Source organism: Aulonocara stuartgranti (genome assembly GCF_965226115.1).
Source record: "Aulonocara stuartgranti genome assembly, chromosome: 8".
NCBI lineage: Eukaryota > Metazoa > Chordata > Actinopteri > Cichliformes > Cichlidae > Aulonocara > Aulonocara stuartgranti.
The window spans coordinates 25,331,912-25,357,485 of record NC_138959.1 but is presented as its reverse complement, the minus strand read 5'-3'; the positions used below and the strand labels follow the sequence as shown (position 1 = coordinate 25,357,485).

General features: G+C 41.5%; 2 protein-coding genes across 3 annotated transcripts; one reads left to right on the top strand and one right to left on the bottom strand.

Moving 5' to 3' along the window:
- Window positions 1-4,619: 4,619 nt before the first annotated feature.
- Window positions 4,620-12,021, top strand: LOC309713198 (uncharacterized protein). The gene has a single exon (XM_082544604.1). It carries the CDS (start codon window positions 4,756-4,758, stop codon window positions 10,912-10,914), a length of 6,159 nt encoding a protein of 2,052 aa, XP_082400730.1. The 5' UTR covers window positions 4,620-4,755; the 3' UTR covers window positions 10,915-12,021.
- A 1,444-nt stretch (window positions 12,022-13,465) lies between these two features.
- LOC309713460 (bone morphogenetic protein 2-B-like) lies at window positions 13,466-23,862 on the bottom strand. Of its 2 annotated transcripts, XM_082545103.1 has the most exons (7): window positions 23,758-23,862; window positions 17,587-17,897; window positions 17,242-17,381; window positions 16,878-16,994; window positions 16,483-16,672; window positions 16,222-16,271; window positions 15,065-15,111 (listed from the first exon to the last, which is right to left on the bottom strand). In XM_082545103.1, exons 2-6 carry the CDS (start codon window positions 17,870-17,872, stop codon window positions 16,261-16,263), a joined length of 744 nt encoding a protein of 247 aa, XP_082401229.1. In that variant the 5' UTR covers window positions 17,873-17,897; window positions 23,758-23,862; the 3' UTR covers window positions 15,065-15,111; window positions 16,222-16,260. The 2 variants fall into 2 exon arrangements, with proteins under 2 accessions (XP_082401228.1, XP_082401229.1); XM_082545102.1 differs by lacking the exon at window positions 16,222-16,271 and having other exon boundaries at window positions 13,466-15,111.
- Between the last annotated feature and the right edge of the window lie 1,712 nt (window positions 23,863-25,574).

Below are 25,574 nucleotides of genomic sequence, written 5' to 3'. Positions count from 1 at the left end.
GATTACATCTATCTTCCTTCTTTTGTATGTCACATTTCCCTGTGCATGTTAAATTGACAAATACAACTTCTGGGTGTTATTAGTTGCAGTGTGCTGTATTTCTGTTGCTTTATAATGCAAGTTTGCTACAAAAGTTTCATAAATTCCTCAGATGTGGTCAACAGTCTGTGTTTGTTGTTTGTGCAGTCAATTTGATATTCACACCCGTCTGTTTATTAATGAACATCATTAACTGTGTGGCACTGATCCGTTTGATACGCGTTGGCAGGTATTGTTGGTTGTTTGCGTCGAGAGATGTTGGCACGGTAAGCATGATGTTCCATTGGATTTATTTCTGGCACCAAGATATTACAGGTCAAGGTGTCCGCTCAGACCAAACTGGCACCAGACCAGCATTGACTTGCAGCGTACCATGAAGTCATGAAGTTGTCATGAATATTTTGGTAGAGCCATGGTTTAGCCATGTCTAACAGCTTCACGTCTTCTATGATGATGATTCAAGTGCATTTTTAAAATCCTTTTGCTTGAAAGTTACTTGCCTTATCAGCATTGGGGGTTTACATTACTACAGTAGTGGTGTAAGTCCCCCTCTGGGTAAGTCCCCCTCTGGGTAATAATGATAGTCTGTTGAGTCATTTCTTCCAACAGATCAAAGCACATTTCTAGCCTCAGCTGCAGATGAAAAAGAAATGTTTAACAAAACACCTTTAATGTCTATTATAATAACAGAGCAGCTCTGTAGTTTGCAGAATTTCCTTTCTGCAGTGACCTACTTGACTCTTTTATTTTCACTATGCAAATTTTCTTGAGAAATCAGTAGTCTTATAAATAATTATCTTATTATTAATTATTTATAATAATTATCTTAGAAATAATTATCTTATTACTGTGACAAAACAAATTTCCCACATGTGGGACTAATAAAGGTTATCTTATCTTATCTTATCTTAATTGTTACACAATATATTCCCTATTTTAAGGGATGTCAGACATAGCAGTTACTCAGTTTGAGTTTATAATCAAGATACGAATGTAGCTGGTAAAACAACAAGTCATGTATCAGGTCTTTCTTGATGCTTTTTACCTATTTTTACCTTCACTGCACCTCCACTGTACATGATCTGTCTCAGCTGTCCTAGAATTCCCATACCTGGGTTTATTAGCCTGCCAGAACTTGAGGCCGGTTACCCCCTTTCCCTGCCTGTCCCAATTCTCAGCAGGCATGAAGAAGCATGATCCAGGCTGGTGTCAGATGTGGGTGTCAGTCATAATGGTAAAAACAAAGCCTGGATCTGGACTGTGAGGCACTGATCTTGTTTATTGGTTGTTGGTTTTTTTCCATTCTCTTTATGCACATCAGTCAATGCCTCTGATGTTCATATATATCCCAGTTCGACATATTTAAATAACCAGAGATAGGATTCTCATCAATGTGTATGCATAAACATTGTATACTTTGAACAGCACCACAATGAAAAAGTGTCTTTTTTTAATAATTTACAGTAATATTCTTCTATAAAACAGGCAGACCCTTGAAGTACTACAATTAACCAGAAATAACTTCTATGCAAGGGAAACGCATAGATGTGGTGGTTAGCACTGTTGCCTTACAGCAAGAAGGTCCTGGGCTCAGATCCACTATCTGGGTGTGGTCTGGAGTTTGCACGTTCTCCCTTATTAGTATGAGTTCACTTAATGGTGTTAGTTTAACTGGTGATTCTAAATAGCCCATAGATGTGAATGGTTGTCAGACTCGTGACCTCTTGAGGGTGTTCTCCTCCTCTCGTCCTATGACAGCTGTGATTGGCTCCAGTGGATAAATGGAAGAAAACGGATAGTTAGCTTACATGGATTTTGCATAACTGGTTTTCAGTCTCTGATATCAGATTTCTGACAAGTTTGAACAAACTTTCATGGAAAATTCCATCAGTTGCAAGCTGTCCAACATTCCCGTGTTAATTCCCACGTGTGCATCTATGCCAGGTTAAACAAATGTGTATGGAGTGTATGTATTTGTGGAAGTGCTCATATTTACTGTAGATTGTTTAGCCTAATGCTTTAAGACATTGTGTGAGCTGTTTGTCCATTTATCATAAATGCATACCTAAAAGAAAGGCTGGCGAGTGCATATTCCTTACAGTTCCTTACTATTGCAGGTCTCTGAATGCTTGAGCTAGCCAAGATGACAGCAGATAAAAAGTGAAATAGCCATGTCTAAATTAGCTTACTAAAATTACTTGATGTTTACCAGCTGCTGAAAAAAGTCAAAATTCCAGTTAACTGAGTTATTCCACTTAAAATAGGTGAAGCTATGGCTGTTGCAAAGGCTACAGTTGACCTATTTTTGGTGACTATATTTTCCCGTATAAAATAAATTTGAGCTGCCCAACGTTTCTCAAACACTCAACTTCCTCCATTTTGAGACTACACAAGGTTAACCACTACATATGACCTCACCTATCGACTTTCTCTGCCTCACAAAGGGTAACAAGTCAACAAAATTCCAGCTCTGTCTCATCGTAATCTCACAGCAACAACAGCTGCTGGTCCTAAAACTAGATTACTCAGTCACACAGAGTCTTGTAAACAGAGCTTCAACAACAAGAATGAGCCCAGCTCCGCCGTATCAGTCAGCAGACGTCTGCCTCCAGCTGCCAATCTCCACTTCAGGGACTTTGTGATGCAATATCAGAAAGCTTGTTTCCCCGGGAGACAGTAGCAGAATTAGTCAGCTGCTAAATGCTAGCGAGTGGTATAACCATAAAAGTGTACATCATTCGTCTTTATTGTCCAAGGATAAACCCAAACAATGGCTAATCTCTATTGACAGGAAGGCCTTGTCATGTTTTCAGGGTTGGCAAAGGTAAAGAGTGGGCCCATGTCTATCAGCCCTCACTGCCTTGTTATAAAAATAACCAATGACAGTGTCCATTTCATCCTGCCCCTCTGTCTTGCCCTGCCACTCGACACCCACTGGATATTCCAATGTGAGCAAGCTAGCTGGGCCCTCTGTTGCTGCTCAGTTTGGCCACACCGACTTGTGCGTCTATTTTGGTATCATTTGAGTTCACAATCAGAAGCCTGGCCACACCAGCGCATTCGAACATGGATCTCAGGGCTTGACTCACTTTGGTGAGCTTTCTTTATTTCTTCATCCACACCAGCGATTGACAACATTTAACTATAAACGTGTTCTCGACAGGCGGATCCTTGGATTCTACATTTAGGACTTGGTTTTATGCAAACTTCGGACTCTTAAACTCAGCATGAAAGACCCATCACCAAGGTGAGGGAGCAGTGTGGTTTTTATATGAAGACATGTACCTTAAAACCTTTAAACTTTTCAAAGTTTTGTGCTAAACATTAATCTCAAAAATCGGACATACATTAGTTTTCTTACTCTAAAATAACCGTGTTTATTTATTTTACTTTCACATCAGATATACTAACATTGAGAACAATTAGGACAACTAAAATTACACTCCAGTGGTTTTTGCCTTTATACAGTATAGGTGACTTGGATAACTCATTCCTTGGGTATAAATACACAGGCAGATGCTGGGAAAGTACCGTGGCGCTAACTGATCTCTGCTTTAAGATGGTTGGCAAGTGAAGAGTCCTGGAAAGCCAAAGTCTTCTGTAAGTCTAGTCTAAGATACAGTAAAGCGACACAGTTTTGGATATTTAATCTGTTAGGTTCAGATAATAAAATAAAAGTAAATATCATAATATTCATTTATCTTATTTTTCTCTGTTTTAAATGTATCCACCTTTCCTGAAAATCCTTCTTGACTGTGAATGTAAACACTTCTTTGATGAGAGACCTGCTTTCCATTTATTCCATTTTAATGCGCTAAACATATCTATAATTCATGAAGTGTGTACGGTTATATTTGTCTCAATCAAACCTCTTATATGGAGAGCAATGGTTGTGTGAATAGTTGAAGACTTGAGTTATATGTCTGTGGCTATGCTCCCAGGTCAGGCCGTATAAATAGGTTAATGAGCTATTCTAAAACCTCACCCACATAGCTCAAGGAAGCTACAGTAGAGCAGCTGCTGCTGATCTGTGACACTGACTGACGATTTACTCACATTTCCTGCCTTCTTTTCTATAGATTCATGTCAATATTGTCATGCATCTAAAGCTTAGCAAAAAATATACCTAGATAACAGCTGAACAAATGTTTGACATTTAAATGAAAGATCTTCTTCTTTTAAAGTGAATGTTGATTGTGAAGAATATCATTATTTCAAATATGTGGACACAAATAACAGAAATCTTCATATTTTTCCTAAAAAAGGGAAGCATTTATTTTCATCCCATGCTTGGTGCTCACAGCTTAAGGCATCATGCGATGCTTAAAATAACTGCATGGTATGAAGTGTTTGTCTACTGCCTGCATAGTGACAGCATGGCTGTAGCCAGCACATGTTGTGTACATAAAGGTCATCAGTGCAGCGAGTTCAAAACCATTTAAAGTAATCATGTCAGTCAAACAACCATTTTTGGATTCTTGACTTGCACAAATGCTAACAGTTAACTGCTTAAACTGTGTGACAGTTAAACGGTTTTAGAAAAGCTTATGTGAAAACTAACACTGATTTCACTGGCTTGTTTTTTAGGAAATTTACGTAACCCACCGCTTTCCAGATGTCATCCTGAGCTGGAAGAAACTGGAACCTGCAGAGGAGAAGCAGCTGTACAGGAGGCACAGCTGGTGATGCAAAGACACAAAGACAGTCGCTGACATCATGAGCTGCGTGGAAAAGCGACACATGAGCCATCGGGCAGGGAGCATGCTCCACCACCGCTTCCCCAATGGCTTCACGGACTTGTTCATGGACGAGACCGATCGGGAGGTTAGCACTCTCACCGATCGAGCCTTCCGAAGTCTCTGCGTTGGAGATGATGCAGTTTACAATGATGACTTCTTGTGTGGATACTCGCCTTTCAGCTGCCACAAACCTCTGGCGGAGGAGCCACTTAAAAAGAATCCTATTAAGGAATCTAAAAAACAGGGGCAAAGCAAAAGTGAGAAAAATCACACCCAGCCATGGAAACACCATCAGCAGAAAACTATATCCCACATGTCATCTTTCCTCAAAGCTTTAAGCGCCACAGAGGAAAGCTGCAAGGGGATGTTAATCAAAAATGGAAGCACGACTGATGCTAATGGAGAATCGTGGGATAAAACGGCACTTCGCAGCATTCAGAGAGAGCTGTCAGAATTCTCCTCAGATTATCACACCAGTCTCACAGATCATCATTACAAAAACCCTCTTAAGCATCAGTCTGCTGATGGCTCATCCAACAAAACTGGCAAAGACATCGGCCTTCCTACAGGAAAATCCAAAAGGATTAAAAATGGGAAGGCCACTGTCAAATTAAGAAAACTTAACATTAAAAACTTTTTTCTCCACAGTGAGTTTAGTCCTTTTCAGACATGGACTGATTTTAACCAGTTCCCCTTTGTCCAGGGGGACACAGTGAGCTCCGTTCTCCCCCTAGATAATATCCCTAAAATGTACGAGTTGCCGCTGTACAAGGTACTAACCAAGGCATGTAGAAAAGAAACTTTGCATGCGGAGAAGCCTCTGTCATCTCAGAAAGAAGAAGCTCAGCCTTGTTCTCCCACTGCTCCTAAACCCATGCCTCCCCCACAACCACCAAAGGTCCTACCAAAGCCCTCAGTGGCTCCAGCTGAGAAGAGGTGCTCATCCGATGGAGGGAATGGAACTGCTGCCCCCTGGAGGCGCAACAGGTCCAGAGCAACAAGTGCTGTTCTGGTCAATCAGCCTGGGATGACTCCTCCAGAAAACCATTTGAAAACAGTGGATGAAAGTCTTTTGTTGGTCAAAAAGGAAGTCATATCTGTGGAAGTCAAAGCAGTTGAGGAGGTCAGCTCTGTAGCTTCTACTCCGTTCAACATCTGCCAGCTGATGACTCCGCTCATTCCCTCCAGGCAGCCGACAGAAACATCAGAAATCCTCCAAACGGTCCTCTCGCCTTCTGCATTTGACCTTCCGCTCAGACCGCACTCTGAGGCCAAGGGGACCCCTGAACCTCAAGTTAAGCGGGACAGCTACAAATCACTGGCCTCCAGCATCCTCTTCAACCTCAAAGACAATAGGAAAAGGGTGAAGAGCCGCTACAGTCCCCCTAAATTCAAAACTGTGGAGCTGCCCGAAGGCGGCACAGACGACAATCAGAAAAATCCACGAGCTGGTTCTGAAGGCAGTGGATCTGGTTTAAGCACACCTGCCATGACGAAAGATGGACTGACAGTCTGCAGTCCTATTTTGGAATCCCACGGATCCCCAACTGTTGATCTTACAGAGGATAGGTCTGACAGGCCTCTGTCAGACGATTATTTGTTGTCAAATCTACTTCAGAGCAAAAGGGAGGCTCTTGGGGAAGAAAACTCCACGCCCCCCTTTATATACCCAAAGAAGAACAAGAGCTCAATGGCCAAAAAGCAAAACTACCCTTCTTTGAATCTGTACAAGAAAGCCAGCCCTGTTGACGGTGATATAAAATATCTTCAAGTCCCTCAGAGCACACCTGCACATACAGATGCACCAACCGAGATGCAGAAAGTTTCGCCGCTTATGCTAAACAAAGAGCTTTCCCCTAAGGCACTGCCAGCGAACACGGGGCTTTCACCAAACACTTCAAACATCATCAAAGATTGCTTACCCCTAATTTCACCCCACACGCTTGAGAATGAGGGTCTGCCATCAGTAGGGAAAAGGCCCCCAAATGTGCCAGAGAAAACAAAGTGTCCAGTGAAAGACAGGAAGGATAAAGTCTTTGGGGCACAGCAGATGTCTAAGGAAAAAGAGGCCAGTGGCCAAATAATAAGCACAGTGGATGTGATCAGAGCAGCGAGAGAAGCAATTAATGCAGCCAAAAATAAAGCTCAGTCAGATAGCATCAACAAGCACGCAGCAGACAGAGAAGAACTGCGGCAGAAAGAAATTGATGAGAATGTTTCAAAGGAGGTGTTAGGCAGCAAGAAGGAGAGTTTGGTGGCAGAAAGCAATTTTTTATCCCAAAACAGGAATGAACTGAATAATGGAAAGCAGGTTAGCAACAGTAGTAATGTCAAGAAAGAGCCACCACCTGTTCCAGTGAGAAATATTGCTAAATCTGATATTAAACTTCCTCTTGATAAACAGCAAATGCGTAATGATGAATTGGAGGAACCAAAACTAGATTTGCCACCAAAAGAAAATGATTCCATCCAGAAACAAGGCAAGCTAAAATATATATTCTCAGCCAGACAGAATAACTATATAAAATATCAGAGATTTGCAGTGACCGATGATGAACAAGTCGAGGAGAATGAAGAGGGCAATCCGAACGTGAATGCAAGAGGGGAGTTGGATGAGGAGGCGAGAGAAATTAAAGACAGCGAGCACATAATTAATGATTTGAATGCTTTGAAAGAGCTGGAGAGAGCTAGGCTTGGTAATCGCATTCTCGAAAACGCGAGGAGCAAACTGGAGGTGGTTAACATAGACGAGGAGACGAAGGCTAAAAATGATCTGATCTCAAGGGAGCTTCGAAATATAAAGAGAGGCATGCTGTCGATAAGAGGCAACACGTCAGCCAAGAGAGAAATGTTTGCAAAGAGAGAAAAGGAGCAGAACAAACAGGAGGACTTCGCAAAGTTAGATAGCAATGTAATCGTAAACAAAGCGCTCATAAATGACAACTATGACAAAGCCAAAATGGCACTCGAAGAGATCATCTCAGAAAGGGAGAGGAGGAAGAATAAATTAATAGAAGCAGATGCAAATCCACAGATAGATGAGAAAGTTTGCAGTGAAAGTTATACAGCAAGGGCACAGCAAAGTAAAAACTCTACAAAAGATGCTATCACAGTGAGGAGAGAGAAAGAAAATGACAGCACTTCTGCGCTTAAAGAAAAGGAACTAAAAGAAATGTTGAGTGATCTGAGAGACCACAATCACCTGAAACAGATTTTGGCACAGACTGAACCTAGACTTGGAGAATCACACAGATCAGGCGGTAGGGTAGCACTACCTGGCTTGAACAAGATTAGCAGTGAGGTGAACACACTCCAAAAATCTACAGGCAGACATTTGAATGACAAACTTACCGATCGTTCTAGTCACGATAATCCAGAGGCTAATTCAAAACAAGTTGCTAGACAGGTGTCTGAGGATAGCGGAGATTCCCTGATGAATGAAACTGTAGGCAGCAAAGTCGACACTCCTCCTGTTCCTCCTAGGATCAAAAAAGGTGGTAATAGGAGACGTGGAAGCGTCGCTAGCGAGAAAGACTCTGTGGATGAAAATGTCTGCAACAAAGATGGGAGATATGAAAATCTTGAGGTACACCTTAACGCAACGGGGAAAGATTTAGCTGTACAAGAGGTAAATACTGATTATGCTGTGCCCAGTCAGAGTGAAATCAGCTCCAGTAACGAGAGGTGGAATTTGGAGAAAAGTCTGATATCATCACAGTTCAGTGCAACTTGCAACAACTTGCACATAAATATGAGCCCAAGGAGTGCATCAGCTGAAAACAATGCTGCTAAGGCACAAGAGGCATGCAGGATAAAGCGAAAGGCCCCATTAAAACCAGATCATTTAATCACAGCAGATGGGACGGTGACTAAGAATGTAGTAATGGATGAAGAACCTACGAAAATACATGAACCGATTGAGGATAAAAATGTGGATTCAGAAGCTCATAGCGAAATCCCCAGAGACATAATATCGCCCTTGCTGCTGGTGAATGGTGTTAGTGTAACTCAGAGCCCGCCCGATCAGGCCAGCTTGTCCTCGAAATCCTCGTACTTCTCTGTGGAGAGCACACTCCAAAACTGTGAAAATGTAACTGAAGAGGTGAAGGTGGTTAACGAGGCAGTGCGAAATGTTTCGCGGAACACAAGAGGCGATTCGGACAGGGCAGAAGTGGAATATTATTCTTTAAGTGATCACGAAAGCGAGCCAGATGCTATAAAGCAACCCGTAAAGTCTCCTCAAGAGCTGGAAGTATGGAAGGCTAGGAAAGAGAGAGAAGATGCAGATACAGATGAAAGATTAAGTAACAATGAAAGTAATTCAGCAACTCTGTCACCTGTTAATACTTTCTCACCGACCTTGGGGATCCCTTCCCTGTTTAAAGTCAAAGACAACACTTTTAGTAACAAATTAAGGAAGACCATACAACCCTGGTCGCCCAGAGGGAGTCTGAGTGGTTCAGAGAGGGGAGAGGATGAGCTACATCATGCAAAGGAATGTCCAGAGCTCACACTGGCTAATGAATCCAGTGCTACCACCAGTGGGAGGGCCGTAATTCTAGCAGACATTCTTACGCCTACAGAGATGACATCGATTCAGTCAGCACCCCAGCTGGTTTATCCTTCAGATCTTCAAGATGAAAACCCACAGAAGTCACAAGCTGGAGGGTTCCTCACTGTGCCACAGGAGGAAGACAGATTTTCCGGGTTAAGCCCATCATCAGAAGGAGTGGAAAGTCTAACCACCAGCACAGCTGACACATCTGAGGAGACGGTGTTAAACGCTGGGCTGACAGAATATGATACGACAATGGGGTTCAGCCAAAGTGGCGGTGATAATGAAAGCCAAACAGGTCTGCTGAAGCCACCGCCCGTCCTACCTAAATCGGAAAAGGCAGTTCTAAAAGCAATCAAGCTTGCAAATAGAAGGATAAAGAAAGAAGAGGCCCAAAAGTCACCTCACAGGTCTTCTCAAAGCAGCAGCAACAGTAGCAAACACAGAGCAGAAAGACACAAGGCTGATAAGTCTGAGCACAAAAGCAGCACTGGTAACAGAAATGGCAGGAGGAGCGAGAAAGAACACAGAGGAAAAATTGAGGACGATCACAGCAGAAGCCACCATAGTAAAAACAGCAACAGCCAGTGTGAGCAACTGCTAAACAAGAAAGAAAGTCCCAGCTGCAACAAATCAGAAGTCAAGCATGAGACTCTGAGACAGGATCACGAATCATTGGAAAGTAACAACCAGAGGAGAGAAGCCCTACCCAGTATGGCATCGGAAAGAGGCCGCAGCAGCCACAGACACACTGGAGATAAGACAGAGCAAAGACATTGCAGTAGCGACAGGATCATCAGTAACGTGCCCGTCTACAAAGCTCACATCAGTGAGAAACAAGTGCCAGACAGGGCTTTGCATCGAACACAAAGCACTGACCGGCATTTAGGAGATAGAGCCGAGCGCAGACTCAGCGCCGACATGCCGGTCAATGAGAAGCTTGATCCCAGAACCCAACGCATTGAGAAATCCATCATGGATGAGCTTCAGCAGAGAGGCCGAGCCAGAAACAAGTCTAACAGAGACAACCCTCTGAGACGGAGCCACAGTATTGATGCATATGCCACAGAAGTACCTCGCCCTTCACCCCTATCCCGCCAATCAAGCCACACCAGCCAGCTGTCTCGACAGTCTAGCATGGAGCATGCTATCGTTACGCAGTCCTTCCCCATGACCCAACGTAAGCTGCTCCAGGATCCAGACTCAGGACAGTATTTTTTTGTAGACGTGCCTGTACAAGTCAAGACGAAAACCTTCTTTGATCCTGAAACAGGAAGCTATGTGCAGCTGCCAGTCCAGCCACCAGAAGGTGCTGTCCCTAAGGCATCCCCTATGGAGGTCTTGAGCCCTCCTTTGGTTGTTTACCATGGCTTTGTCCCAGTGCCTCTGTCGCCCATGGCTCCGAAAGCTACAATTCAGGCACCTCATTTGGAACCAGAGGACTTTGAGCAGAGGAATATAGAGAGATCAATGCAAATGTACTGTAAAGATGCACATCCATATTTGGAACCTCTCTATGGTCAGAACGAACACATGTTAGGGGAGTTCATAGGCACTGAGGAACTCGACTGTCCTAGCTGATGGGCCAGAGGGTTTAAAAGGAATGCTGTTTTATATCACTGAATTGTGGTGTTTGTTGCATTCCAGGAGTTTTTAAAAAAATGCTTTTGTCACATTAAAACTCTTTCCCAACCAACTTTGCCTTCTTATACTATACCGGCATTTGACAGAAGGACTATTAAAAAGCAACAACACTGTAGTGATCGTTCTTCCCCGTTTGGTTGTTGAACGCTGGTACAAAACAGCAATCCCAGAAAGAAATAATTGCTCTTGTAAATACTTTTTGTTGTACTGCTACATTTGGCCTGTTACAGACAGAATGAGGAAAAATGCACCACAAATGTTCCCAGGAATGTAAAGTTCATTGCCAATGCATATTTCAGGGCGTTTTTTCCCTTCAGTGTTGACTGTTTTTGCAGTTTAGATCTGTGATTGTGGTTTTGTTTTTCTTGCCTTCCATTTTCAGGAGGCACTGAAGTTGTGTTGGATTTGTAAAGCTACTGAAGCCATTAATGGCTTTGTGAAAAGAGAATGGCTTTTAGATGAGCATAACCTGACAAAAGATGACGACTTATTGGATGAATGATGTAGAATGTGCTAATTTAAATGTGGTTGAAAGGGTTTGCGTAAGATTTTTGAGTAAAATGGACATGGATGTTCCATGTACATAATGTATTTAAGTATAAACAGAGAGGGTGGGCTTCACTGTAAAATGTTTATTTATTGTAAATGCTGACAGTTTGTTATATATTACAGTTGTATTGGGTCTCCACAACTGTGTAGATATTGTAGCATTTCTTTTACTACCTGCAAGGTTTGTTGTCTTGAGAGTTCCTTTTTCACCAGACATATACAGTCATTTATCATTCGATATACTTGAACCAAATCTTATTGATTTTAACTATCTCCATACCACAACATTTTGGAAACCTTTGCATGCTAAAGTCCAAATTGCACATTTTGATTATGTTTGCATTTATACTGTCTGAAAGCTTCAACTGGTATTATTGGAATTCATGTTTTGTATGGAGAGGATATGAGGGAGAATTTGTTTTGCAAGTTTGTAGAATCAAGCAGGGCTGTCTTGTGTCTGTGATGCATTCCAATAAAAGAAAATAACTACTGTTATGGGTATTTGCTTTAAATTGGATTAGTGAATGGTTAGAGTACAGGCTGAACCAGCAACATAATACTAAGTGTTCTTTTAATATAAGCTTTATTCATCAGTAACACACAGATTCATACAAACATATCTTTTGACTTCCTGTTTGGGGGACGAACTGCTCTTCGACCTGAGTCACAGCAGCACCACTGAACAGCCATTCTTCTACCTTTTCTAATTATCATCCTGCTGCTGTTTAACTTTAGTTTCTTTTTAGCCCAATCTCTCTCAATCTTCCTTGCGGGGCTGAGCCTTTTTCGCAGGCTGCCTTTGTAAATAACAGTGAGTACTTTCGCCTGCTTAAATGAAGGTTACATTGACTTGTTGCACCATCTTTTGGCACAAAGTGGTATTGCATGGAAGTAAAGCCCCAGCCATAGTTCAGCTTCTGTTACTTATGGAAGCTCATCTCTGCCAGTGGGGGGGGGGGGGGGGGGGGGGGAATAAATAAAAGGAAAAAACTTTGAGTTAATAAGTAGAAATTTCACATAAATAATTTGAAATTCTGAGAAAATAATTCAAATTTTTGTTTTAGTAAGTTGAAATTTCAAGTTGCCTCTGCCAATTGGGAAGATCTTTGAAGGATTTGAAGTCATTTCCTTGTCACCCAGAAGCAGATGACATCGTTTACAGAGTTTTCTGATTTGCAGAGCAAACTTGGAATTTTGAGTTATTTTCTCAAAATTTCAACTTATATACTCAAAATCTTGAGATACCTAGCTCAACATTTACAGGTTACAGTACAAGCTGAACTCCAACCTGCTGCTGACCTTCTACCGCTCGTCCATTGAGAGCCTGCTAACCTACTGCATCACGGTATGGTACGGCAGCTGCACCAAAGCAGATAGAGTGAGGCTTCAGAGTGTGGTCAAGACAGCACAGAAGAGCATCGGCTGCCCTCTCCCCTCCCTGATGGACATTTATTCCTCCCGCTGCCTCAGCAGAGCAGCAAACATTATCAAGGACAGCTCCCACCCTGGCTTCAACATGTTCAGCCTGCTTCCCTCAGGGAAGCACTACAGGCGCATCAACACAAAAACCCACAGACTCAAAAACAGTTTTTTCCCCAAAGCGATAACCACCCTGAACTCACACATGCACAGATAACACAGCCCCCCCACTTCCCACTTCCTCTATGGACCACCACTGTGCAATACCTATTCTATGTGCAATAACTCAACTGTATATAAATAACACTATTACATATTACTTACGTCTTGTATATTGTACATTTTATATATATATATATGTTTTTCCCTATGTTAATACTGTCCATATGTACATAGCGCTGCAGAACTGTACCCCCCAGCATGTTTACACTGAGTAGGAGATGCTCTGTATCTCATTGTACAACTGTATAGTGACAATAAAGGCATTCTATTCTATTCTTACGCATGGCATTTTTTATTCCAGTGGCAGAAACAAGCTTCTGTAGACTCCCTTTAACACAATACACAAATGTTTTGGACATACAGTGCAATCAAGTGTTTTTCTCTGTTGACAGTTTAAGTAGACTGTTTCTAAAACACTGGAATTTAAAAAAAGCAAATTTAAAGAATTTTTATTTAAAAACACTGCAGTTGTCTTTAAAACTGTTTTATTAAATACAGCATCAAATATTAGTTTGTATTCTTTTTAAGCACATTAGCAGCTTCCAGCTTCACCTCTGTCCTACCTACCTGCTGACCAATTTATGCTAAGACACCGAACAATAGCAAGAATGTTTCTGGGCACTGATGTGCTTCTTTTATTTCCTGTGTGCTCTAATATAATATAATACCATAAGAACTTGAAAACACAATGCAGGGTCTTTTAATTTCCCCCAGTTCATTCAGCATAGCCCCCCTGCTTTTAATAAAACAAACATGTAACATTGTTTCTTACATTACAGAATCAGGTTGTAACAACTTGCAAAGTCCTTTTTTTTTGGCCTTGAAATCAACAGCCAGAGCTTTTTTTTTGTACATCACACTTTTTTAATTTTTGTATTTGTGTTTTTGAAAGATATATATATATAAAAAACTTTTGACACTGACTCATTACTCAGTCCAAATCCCCTTGTAAAACATTGATATTTGGTACTTAATAAATAATAGTCCCTGGAAATCATTTTCAATCAGTTTATCCAAATGTGTTTTTTTAAATAGCCAATTACAAAATAAGTTACTTTAAAATGTTGGAGTAGTTCTTTGCTTAAATGTAAAAATAGTTTTAATTTGATGTGCTCCTGAACCAAAACAATGAATACTTGAAAACATCACCTTTAATTGTAATTTTTGAGCATTTTAGTGGCAGCTACCACAGTCTGCTGAGAAACAGTAAAAGTTAATTCCAAATAAAAAGTAATGATTTTGTAGGACGGACCACATGGACATATCAGTGTCACAGAAACATTCAAATTACACTCCAGAAGAAGAACCTGAAGTGGGCCTTTGGGCCACAATATAAACTATATAAACAATATTTTAAAAAAATGGAGAACAACAACAGGCCATTGGACTTGCATCGTCAAAGGATTAGCAACAAGTAGCTATGAAATAGCTCTTTCAGTACCTCAGTGAATACCATCAAAAACACAGGAACTTAACCCTCACTGTTTCATGCCCATGTGTTGACCAGTGTTAAAGAATCCAGGAGACTCACAGGCAGCTAATGACAACCACAGCTTAACGCCATCATGTCGTCATACTGCTTTAAAACCACATTCTCCTCATCGTCAAAATACAACAGACTCATAGACTGGAGCGTGTCCGGCACGCAGCAGGGCGCTTCCACCTCATCGCTAGTAACCTTGAGTGCATGCATGATAGAACGCACTGTGGCGTGGTTGGTCGCCCTGATGCCTACCCCCAGCGGGAACGGACAGGAGCCCGTACAGTGATAGGCATTGTATCCACGGGGAGAGATGATCCAGCCCGACCAGCCGATCTCCTCGAAGTCAACAAACAGAGAAATGCGCTGGCAGTGCTGGGAGCTGTCGAGGGGCATGACACTGGAAGATGCACGAGGCCTTCTGCTGCGGTGCTCGGGGACAGCCGGTTCAGGTTGGGCTTGTCCTGTGATGAGGTTAGGATAGAAAATTATGACCATTTTTACATTTCGATCACCTGCCTAATATTGAGTCAGTTAGTCTGCTACCAAAACAGCCACTAGACCCCTGAAGGTGTGCTGTGGTATCAGCACCAACATGTTAGCAACAGATCCTTTTAAGTCCTGTAAGCATGGAGGTGTGGCCTCCATGGTTTAGACTAGTTTGTCCAGCACACCTCAGACACACGATTGGATTCATATCTGGGGAATTTTGAGGTCAAACTTGTTGTTGTGCTCCTCAAACCATTCCTGATCCGTTATTGCTTTGACGCAGCTGAAAGAAACCAGAGCAATCAGGGAATATTGTTTCCATGAAAGAGTGTACATGGTCTCCAGCAATTCTTAAGTAGGTGGGACATGTCAAGGTAACATCCACACAGATGGCAGAAACTAAGGCTTCCTAGCAGAACAAAACATCACATTGCCTATGCTGGGTTGCCTTCTTCCCATAGAGCATAGGGTTCCCTGGGTAAGAGACACACGCACCCTGCCATCCAAGTGATGTAAAAAAAACGTAATTCATCAGACCGGGCCACCTTCTTCCATTCACCATACTCCAGTTCTGATGCTTGCATGCCCATTGTTGGTGCTTTTGACGGTGGACAGGGGTCAGCATGGCATGTGTATTCTGACAAAACCAGCATTAAATTTTTCAGCAATTTGAGCTACAGTGGCTCATGTGTTGGATCAACCACACCGGCTAACCTTCACTCCCCATGTGCATCAGTGAGCCTTCATCTCTCACGACCCTGTCGCTGGTTCCTTCTTTGGACCACTTTTAATAGATACTGACCACTGCAGAAAACAAAACTGCTGAGGATTAGACCCGGTCGTCTAACGATCACCATTTACTGCTCCTCAAACTCACTCGAATCTCACTTTGGCATTTAAATGACATAATGCTAGAACTTTACTCACTGATAAAAACTAAGCCGTATTATGTATAACGTACTGTAACTGCATTAAAATGGATCCACATGAACAGCACACAGTCAAGAGACGGGTTAAGTGAACAAACTGTATTGATCGGTCAACTGGTGCTAAGCAGACTAGCATGAGATGTGTAGATGCCTCACTTTTTTTCTTTCATGGTGATCATCTGCCCTGAGACTTGATTAGCCCAAGTCTAAAAGACAAAAACAAACAAAAAACCCCACCAAGCATGAAACCAAAGCCCAGATGAGTTGCAGGAGTCCAAATATTCCACTTGCAATTTGCTTAGAATTTCTTATTAAGTTAAAAATGGCAAAATCATCTTGCCTGCCTAAATCAATCACTGTTATAACAGAGGAAAGGTCACACTGTGCAATATGCCCACATCTCTCTCACCACCTTACCAAAGTATGACTGGTTTGATGCTCCTGTCTGTTTGTCGTGTGAGAATATGACCAGGTAGGCGCTTGTGTCTGTCAGCTCTACATTCTGTTTAGATGAATGCAACACCGACTCCAGCCAGTTACCGGAAGGAAGTGTAGTCATCACCAGGATGCCGTTGTCCTCCTGACTGTTCTGGATCCACTTGGATACCTGACATTTAAAACAAGCATGACATCATCCCTCCAATCTAACACAAACCATGATCGTCATCATTATGAGACGTTTTTATTTGGAATTGATCATCTGACTTTTGAAATAATGACCAATGATTTAACTTAAAAGGAATTATTTTCTCACAACAAGCCTCAAACATTCATTTTAAACAAAGAAAATGAAGTTATGGATTTTTTTTTACTATTTGAGTGACATTGAAGACTTCCCATCCTTGTGTGTATAGTGGAACCAATCTGGAGGTGATGAGGTTTCCTCGCCATGGCTTCACAAGGTTCTCCAGCACCTCATACAGAGCCACCTGGAGACAAAAAAAGAGAGGAAAAAACCCCACCACCAACAAACAAACAGAAACTATCACTATTTGTTTTCAAAAACGTCAGAATCCCTGTTAAAGGCCCACGATTATCAAATGCTGCAGACAAAGAAACCGGGCGAGTACACTTAGTAGTTAGTGCGCCAAAATATTGCCACAATGTTTCCTGTACAATATAAGAAAAAAGTGAAAATGATTTGTCTTTAAAAGCAAGCAAACAAGAAGCATTTACTTTGTAGAAATGAGGCGTGTGAAAGCTTCCGGGATAAAACTTCCTTTTCTTTCGGAACCAGCGGAACTGCGCTTTGATCATTCTCTCATCTCTGCCGAAAGATGACAAGTTGAAGAAGTGAAAACTCTCTCCAGGTTGTCCTGCAGACGACAAAACAATATAAAAATATTTAGAGAAATGATGAAACCATACACTGGAAAAGCGCAGGCTTTTAAACAGACACATAGCCGTGCGCGATTGCGTCTTTACGCACTTATACGCATACTACTTCTTATTTTTGTGCGCCCTAGATGCAAACTCATTGGAAGATATTCTCGCGGAACAGCCGCTACTGTTGCTTCTCACCTTTATCGCTGAAACTCCGCACCGTGTTTCCTTCCAGAATGTCCGTCTGGCTTTTCGGGGTCCTATCCGTGACAGAAACCACGTTAAAAAGATCCAGCATGAACTGAGGAGCCTTCTTCTGAGGAGCCACCGCTGGTCTGGGGATATCCTTAAGATAGAAGAGACGATCCAGCTTCTGCTTGGCCATTTTCGTCGCGTCCAAACCGTCCTGCGGGATCGCCAGCGGGGTGACGCATCTTAGCAGCAGGAGAGCGAGGAGGCAGAGGCGCGGAGCTCGTGCCGTCATCTCCAGACTGGACTGAGCTCTACACCTGTGTGAGGGTAAGTAATAAATGAGGGGGTGCCCTTGTATTTAGCAAACAGTAAGAGGTGATTGGACCGTGACTGATGACAAAACACACACACAAAAAAAACAAATACACAAAAGTATGGGTGGAAACGAGCAGAGATCCAGCTGTAAAGAAAAATAAACACACCACTAATTTGTCCGGCTTACTGTAGTTTACAAGACGCTCCTGTTCATTTGAAAAGTTAATTCAGACATGCTGTTATGCACGTTTTACGACAGATTGACCGCATGTGTTAAAATACGTTCAAATGTATTGAAGAGAATAACTTTCACGTATTTAGTATTACACCCCTCGCCCTTCGGTGCCACCGTTTTATTCGCTGGACCAAATAAAATTATCCGATCATGATGTCTTGTCACCTTTGTCCCACGTCATGCGTTATCAGTATGAGGCCAGTCGCTGGAGAGCAAACGAACAACCGAGCCGTGACGCAAATGAAGCGCGTTTTCAAAAGCTGCCTATTAACGCGGACGTTTTCACAAAAAACTCTGCCAGTGTTTGGACAGTGACTCAGAGTTAACAGCGTGACGTGTTTATTCCTCAATTAGGGCGAATCCCCGCTGACCTCTGATCAATCAAGTACAACAAAAGGGATCAAACTCTCGGGTTTGTCACGCTGATCGATGGCTCAATCTCCTCTCCCGTTGTTAATCAAATCTACGACCATTACACGGGAATGATGATCCCCCTCATTACTCACATTTAAGACCATGAAAGAAAACGTATCACTGAGTAGCCACCCAGTCAGATAAGCCTGAAAACAGACAAAAGCAATAAAGACTAGCAACAAAGAGGATCAAATGATTGGATTTACTGAAACAAGACTTGGATTTAACTCAACTGCTTTGACTTCTTTTTAAACTGCTTTCAATAAAAATGCAAAATTCATGTTTGGATATACAACCTTGTTTCCAAAGGGCTAGACAGGTGTGTAAAAACCTGAATGCAATAAACATGATTGAAAAGCTGTAGATTGCATAACTAATTAGTTTCATTACTAGCTTGGAGATGGCAGCACTGAGGTGAAAGACGAAGACAATGGTGAAGATGCTCAGATTTTGATTGGGAGTGACCAGAATAGACAGGACTGGAAATATATATACATCAGAGGGTTAGAGCGGCAAGGTTGAGATGGTTTGGACATGTGTAGAGGAGGGTTAGTCGACATATTGGACAAGGGGTGCTGAATATTGAGCTGCCAGGCAGGAGGAAAAGAGGAAGATCTGAGAGAATATTTGTGGATGTAGTGAAGGAGGATATGGAGAGGGCTGATGTGACAGAAAAGAATGCTAGGGTGAGATGGAGGCAGATAATCTTCTGTGGCGAGCCCTGAAGGGAGCAGGATAGTATTAAAAGAGCCTCCCAGAGAAGCTCAATCTTTCAGAATGTAAGGTAGGGTGGTGTAATAGGAGCAATGGCTGTAATCTTAAAATTTCAAAGAAAGGTCAAGGTCAAGTTTATTTATATAGCACATTTCAAACAGCCGATGCTGCACAAAGTGCTTAAAAATATAAAAATGGCATTAAGAAGCAACAATGTAATCCAGTAATAACAATATAAAACAATAATAGGACAATGAAAGAATTAAAACAATAACTAAAACTATTTCCAATAAGACCAAAATGCTTGGGCCATAGTGTGTCAAAAGCCAGGGCATAAAAATGTGTCTTTAGTAATGATTTAAATTGCTCAAGTGTTTGTGCAGATCTAATATTTAGGGGGAGACTATTCCAAAGTCTGGGACCTGCCACAGAGAAGGATCTATCACCACGAGATTTGAGATAAGTCCGTGGGATGGACTGCATTAATTTTGGGCTACACGTCATGGTTTTTCCTGGAGCATAAGCAGAGAGGAGCTCAGATAGGTAAGGAGGAGCTCGGGCGTTAAGTGACTTAAAAACAAAAAGTAAAAGTTTAAATTGGATCCCAAAGGAGACAGGAAGCCAGTGTAAAGAAGCTAAAACTGGGGTTATATGCTCTCTCCGTTTGGTACCAGTTAGCAGGCGAGCAGCTGCATTTTGAACCATCTGAAGACGATGGATGGTGGCCTGATCTAGACCATAATACAATGAATTGCAGTAGTTCAATCTGCAAGTAAGAAAAAGGTGAATAACACGTTCAAAGACGTTAGCCGGGAGGTATGGCTTTACCTTGGCTAGCTGTCTTAACTGAAAGAAGCAGGACTGAACTACTGCACTCACCTGCTTATTCAATTTAAAAGAACCATCAAAGTAGACACCGAGGTTTTTTATGCCAACGTCAAGGCAGCGTAATAAGAGCTGGGGATGGTCTGACCCTGCTTTTAAAGGTAGATAAACTTGCAAATCATCAGCAAAACATTGAAATGAAATGCTGTACCGCGAGAAGATGGAGCCCAATGGCAACAGATAGAGTGCGAACAGGGCAGGACCCAAAATAGAGCCTTGAGGTAGACTGTATTTAAGAGGGGCTATTTTGGAGTTGTGGGGGCCCGTATCGACATGAAAAGACCTTTCTGACAAGTAGGACCAAAACCACTGTAGGGCAGATCCTTTTAGGCCAGCATGAAATTCTAGCCGTGATAACAGGATGTCATGGTCGACCGTGTCAAAAGCTGCTGACAAGTCCAACAATAAAAGGGCAGCAGGGCTGCCAGAGTCCAGAGTTAAAAGAACATCGTTAAAAATCTTTAAAAGTGCCATCTCAGTGCTATGAAGTGATTTAAAACCATTGAAATTTTTCAGAGAGCATATTAAAGTCAAGGTGGGCCTGCAACTGTAAGTAGACCACTTTCTCCAAAACTTTAGACAGAAAAGGAAGCTTTGAGATTGGCCTGTAATTGGACAGAACAGTTGGGTCGAGGTTTTTTTTTTTAAGAAGAGGCTGAACTATACCTTGTTTAAAGCATGATGGGACGCAGCCTGTAGCAAGGGACGTATTAATTAATCTCAGGATAAAAGGCCCAACAGTATTAAAAGTGCTTTTAAGCAAGCTTGGAGGGAGACAATCAGAGGGGCAGTGTGATGATCTTAGGTTACTAACTACCGCAGTCAAGTCATTAAGGGAGACAGGATCAAACTGCTCTAAGAGCACATAGGAGAAAGACTCGGATCTGAAGCAGCGGACGACGAGACAAGAGCCCTAATCGATAGAATCTTGTCATTAAAAAAAGCTAAAAAATCATTGCAAATACTTGGTGGAGGAATGGCTCCGGCATTATCACGTAAACCAAGAAAGCGATTAAGGACATTAAAAAGTACCTGAGGCCTGTGACTGTTTACTGACACTAAGTTTGAGACAAACTGTGTCTTTGCAGTTTTTACAGCTTCTTGGTGAGCAGAAAGACGAGTCCTTAAAATCTGTAGGGAAATGTGCAATCTGTCCTTTTTCCATCTCCTTTCGGCGCGTCTGCAGTCGCGTATGTTCGTTCAACCATGGCTCTGATAAATGCTTAGCGCGCAGTCCCGACCGGAGCAATAGAGTCCAAGATATCAGTGCAGGAGGAATGAAGAATGTCCGAAAGGTCCTCAACACTTTTACAGTTGGAGTTCATTATTCCAGAATCCATAAAGGCAGCAGAAAAAGCGGCGCTGTTAGAGCATTAAGCGCTCGCTTTTTGCGCGCTGGGGCATACGGCTTATCTACCGAGCAGCGTGTTAAAGTAAGTTTTTCTCCACAGTCACAGATGCAATTTAAAACAATACAGACATACAAATAAGACTCAGCAAAACTATCATCTTCTCTGGGATCAAACTCAACCGGCCCGTGGTCTGACCAATCAAAAATCACCCTCAAAAAATGAGGCTCATATTTGCTGTGTGTCTCCAACACAGGAGAAGATGGAGTGATCAGCGTGATAAAAAAAAACCCCAAACAAACAAAAAAATCTATATTCTGAGAATTAAAAAAAACAACAACAAATAAACAAGATGATGAGGAGAAAAAAGACAAAATGCATAAAAAAAAGTCAGAATTCTGAGAGTAGAGAAAGAACTTTGACTTTTTCCCCTTCAAGTCTTTGGAAAATAAAAAAGTCAGGGTAATTTTTTTCTTTCCCCTAGTGGGCAAAATCCTCTCTTATAATAGTACAATGTTGGCTTAACATCACTTAAAAAACAACAACAAAAAAAAACCCTGGTTTTCTCCTTCCCTGTAGCTGATAAATCCTGGATCCCCTGCTCAGAACTGGCTGCTGTTGCTCTTTTCTTCACCATTACCGCCTTCCTCAGCCTTCATGCCTCAGCCTTCATGCCTCAACACACAACTACATGATCTAAACATGGAAAATGAACTGGTACTGGTTTTCTATTCTAATTGCACACTGAAGGCACTTTCTACTACAAGCCTCATTATGCCTTTACTTTATGTCTTTCTTCTTACTTACTCAGAATAATCACTGGTTTGGCTTTTCGATCAGTTGTCTTGTCTGTATGTTGTTGATATACAGACTTTGAGGGACCATCGATCGACTCATTCAAGCTTCTGATTGGTAAACTAACTGCTGTAACTCCTGCTTCTGTTTTCTTTGTAATATTTTCAGTTAAACATATCATGTAAATTATTTGCAAACGATTGAATTCTGTTTTAATCTGCATTTTACACAGAATCCCAAAATAATTTGGAAACAACAGTTAATTGAACTATTCAAATGCTATTAATAAACCTAAGGAGGAGGAAGAAGAAAAAAAGATAAATTGCTTTAAAATTTACACTAAAATAGGAACTATGGAAACCACTTTTCTGTCTTGTCAGGGTATGGAGCAGTGTACTGAGTGCTTAATGCCCAAGAAAAAGTCCCCTCTCTAAAAATTCTGTTGTTCTAGACATGTGCGCTGTATATGTAAAAGCTTGTGAGACTAGGGTACCCTTGGACGTTTACACTGATTTAAAGCAAGGCCGATGTTCTCATAAGCAGTTCAGGAAAGATGGTAAATGGACTGATTCTTATATAGCGCTTTTCTTCTCTCCCGGAGTCCAAACAACATGCCTCATTCACCCATTCACACAAGCACTTCTAAGCTCAAGTGCAACCTAAACTACATTCACACACATTCATACTCCAATGAACGCATTGGAGGGCAACTTGGGGTTAGTATCTTGCCCAAGGATATTTGGCATACAGACTGGGGAAGCCAAGGATTGAACCACCAACCTTCCGATCAGTAGCTGATCTGCTCGACCACCTGAGCCACAGCCACCCTTTCTTTCACATAAAGAAATGTTTTCTGAAATAATCAACTTACAAAGCCATCTTTTCAGTGAAGTACATGCAAACCTGTAAATGCAAACCTTGTTGATCATGAAAAACATTCAGCACTGATATAAATGATCTGTTTTGCGATTCCACCCAGTGTTTGTTACTGATAGATGCTAAAGACCTTATTTTGACATCTGGACTTCACGTTCCTGTCTTAGATTTGCAGACTAGAGGTAATTCTAATATCTGACATTTGGATTTGAAACTCCAGCTAGTTTAGTGTAAAGTCAGGCGAAAACAGGTAACCAGGCTCAGTCTGAAACAGGCCTCCAGGAAAGCCGCTGGGCTTTGTGACCAAACATCATGTAACCTTCACACCATTTGCTCTGGTACAAAGAAAAGCCTCTGTAGTTCAACAGAAGTTGTGTTTCTATCCGTTTCTTGGCCTGCAGCAGTGACTTCTTTTGAAGTTTCTGCTGCCTGGCACCTTCATGACGAGGACAAGCCTAAATAAAATCATTAGTCCTGCTCAAGGAATTTCTTGGAATGTATAACAGCCTTAAAAATCTTTGTTATGGTAGCACTAAAGCAGTGAGACATACTGTTTTGTGAGCCTTTTCTATGTTTACAGGTGAATTTAGTTACCTTTGGACAAAATCAGCTGCGCCCCCTTCTCCAGTCTTGCAGTGCTAAACTAAGCTAACCAGCTGTTGGCTGATTGGTAACTGTCAAAAATGATTGGAAGGTTTCCAAGCCTTCTCCTTCGTCTTTTGGGTCTGCTTGCACTTAGCAAAGAAGTTTAAAGATTCATTATCGCCACCCACTGGACGGGAGTGTGGATCAGACACTTGGCAGAGGGAGAAAACAAAATAAAAACCTCTCCTGTTCTTCTTACCAACTTTGGCAAAGTAGTGACACATCAGAAAAACATATACTTATGTGCAGTTGTTTGAACTAATTATTTTGGAGTCTTCTGAATTTTTTATTGTTTTGTTTGTTAGTTGTTTCCTCCACATCCTGGGTCTCAATTGTTTTTTAAAATTATGGGACTGCTTAAAAGCAGGGTCCATACCGCAAACCCCAACAGTTTAAATTAATTCTGCCAATTCTGTTCAGCGAAACTGTCAAACATCCATACACTTAGCATTCTGTGGCTTAGAGAAAATCAAAAATAAATGTGAACTTCTTCACCCAATTCTTGTTTTTAAAGTCATTAAAGAAACATGTTATACAATCGTTCAAACCTGGAAAAAGAACAATTCAAAGAAAAAATTAAAAGCCACAATAACACACAGTCTGACTCCAAATCCTTGACATTGCAAGACAACTGTTTTTGTATTTTCCTTGTCCACATGCAAACACAGATATGGAGTTTGTTAAAATGTATACACTATAAGGAACTTTTCCAAAACCTTTGTTTTCAGCGACCTAAAATGTCGTATACGTGTGCACGAAGAGTAGAAACAGTTAAAGCTTAAAAAACACCCCTGTACGTGGACAGGGCCTTGTAGTCCACTTTATATTAACCACCTATGTTAGCAATGTACTGGTGAGAAGAGATCTAAAAGATAAGCGGTCTTTTTTTGGCAGTTTTTTGACATCTATGTGATGTAACTGTATCACATCTGACGTATCTCTTTGAATATTTTTATATAATCTTCATATAATATTATCACATAGTATCTTATCATAAGTGTTTTCTGCTATAAAATACCTCATAATCACACGCAGTTTAAAAGAACTAGCAAAGCATTGTGTGGAAGTATTACAGTTTGCATGTATAAATCCTAACAGCTGTTACCTCAAGGCAATTTAAACTTTAAGTTAAGCAACCTACAATATTACAACACTACAGAATTCTTTGTGTACCCAAAATCATCTAATTCTATAAGTGACCGTTCAGTTTCTACAGGCTAGTTGTCAAGGCCCTTGCATGTTTTTTTGAAGAATCAAAAACAACAATTGGTTGATGCTCATTGTTTTATTTAACATGACTTAAACCTAACTGTTGGGTGGCCCAGATGCCTGGCACCTTGTTCTCGGCTCATGCCAGGATAGCCAGCCAAGGAGTACGTGTCGCTTGCTTCTGGTTCTCTGGGGCTCTTATCCTTCATCTTGGTGTCTCTCTTTCTTGGGTGGGCACATATTTGTTATCAGAAATGTGTGGCCTCAGCTTGTAGACAATCTAGAGGTTGTCTTGGATAAACTAATGATTGGCACAACAGTGTGTTCATATCATAATTTGCAAAAGATGTCAGGCAGGACAGGCTGAAATCAGGGAGGGCCAGCCATCTGCCGTGACCGTTAGAGCGGGTGAGGGGAAAGTGAAAAAACAAAACAAAACACAACAGCACAACAAAACAAACCCCATAGTGATATTTGTTGGAGTAATCTGGTAATTCATTTTTAATTAAAATACTAATAGTAAAACAGTAAGACAGTGTAATCAGTGCAGTATTCAG

Excerpts from the sequence above, each read along its gene's own strand:
- LOC309713198 (XM_082544604.1), top strand. The coding sequence starts at position 4,756 with ATGAGCTGCGTGGAAAAGCGACACATGAGCCATCGGGCAGGGAGCATG.
- LOC309713460 (XM_082545102.1), bottom strand. The coding sequence starts at position 17,872 with ATGACGGCACGAGCTCCGCGCCTCTGCCTCCTCGCTCTCCTGCTGCTA. Across the intron at positions 17,382-17,586 it reads GCGGAGTTTCAGCGATAAAG|GACAACCTGGAGAGAGTTTT; the intron begins GTGAGAAGCAAC and ends TGTCGTCTGCAG. Across the intron at positions 15,112-16,482 it reads ATCAAACCAGTCATACTTTG|GACAAGCCCAACCTGAACCG; the intron begins GTAAGGTGGTGA and ends ACCTCATCACAG.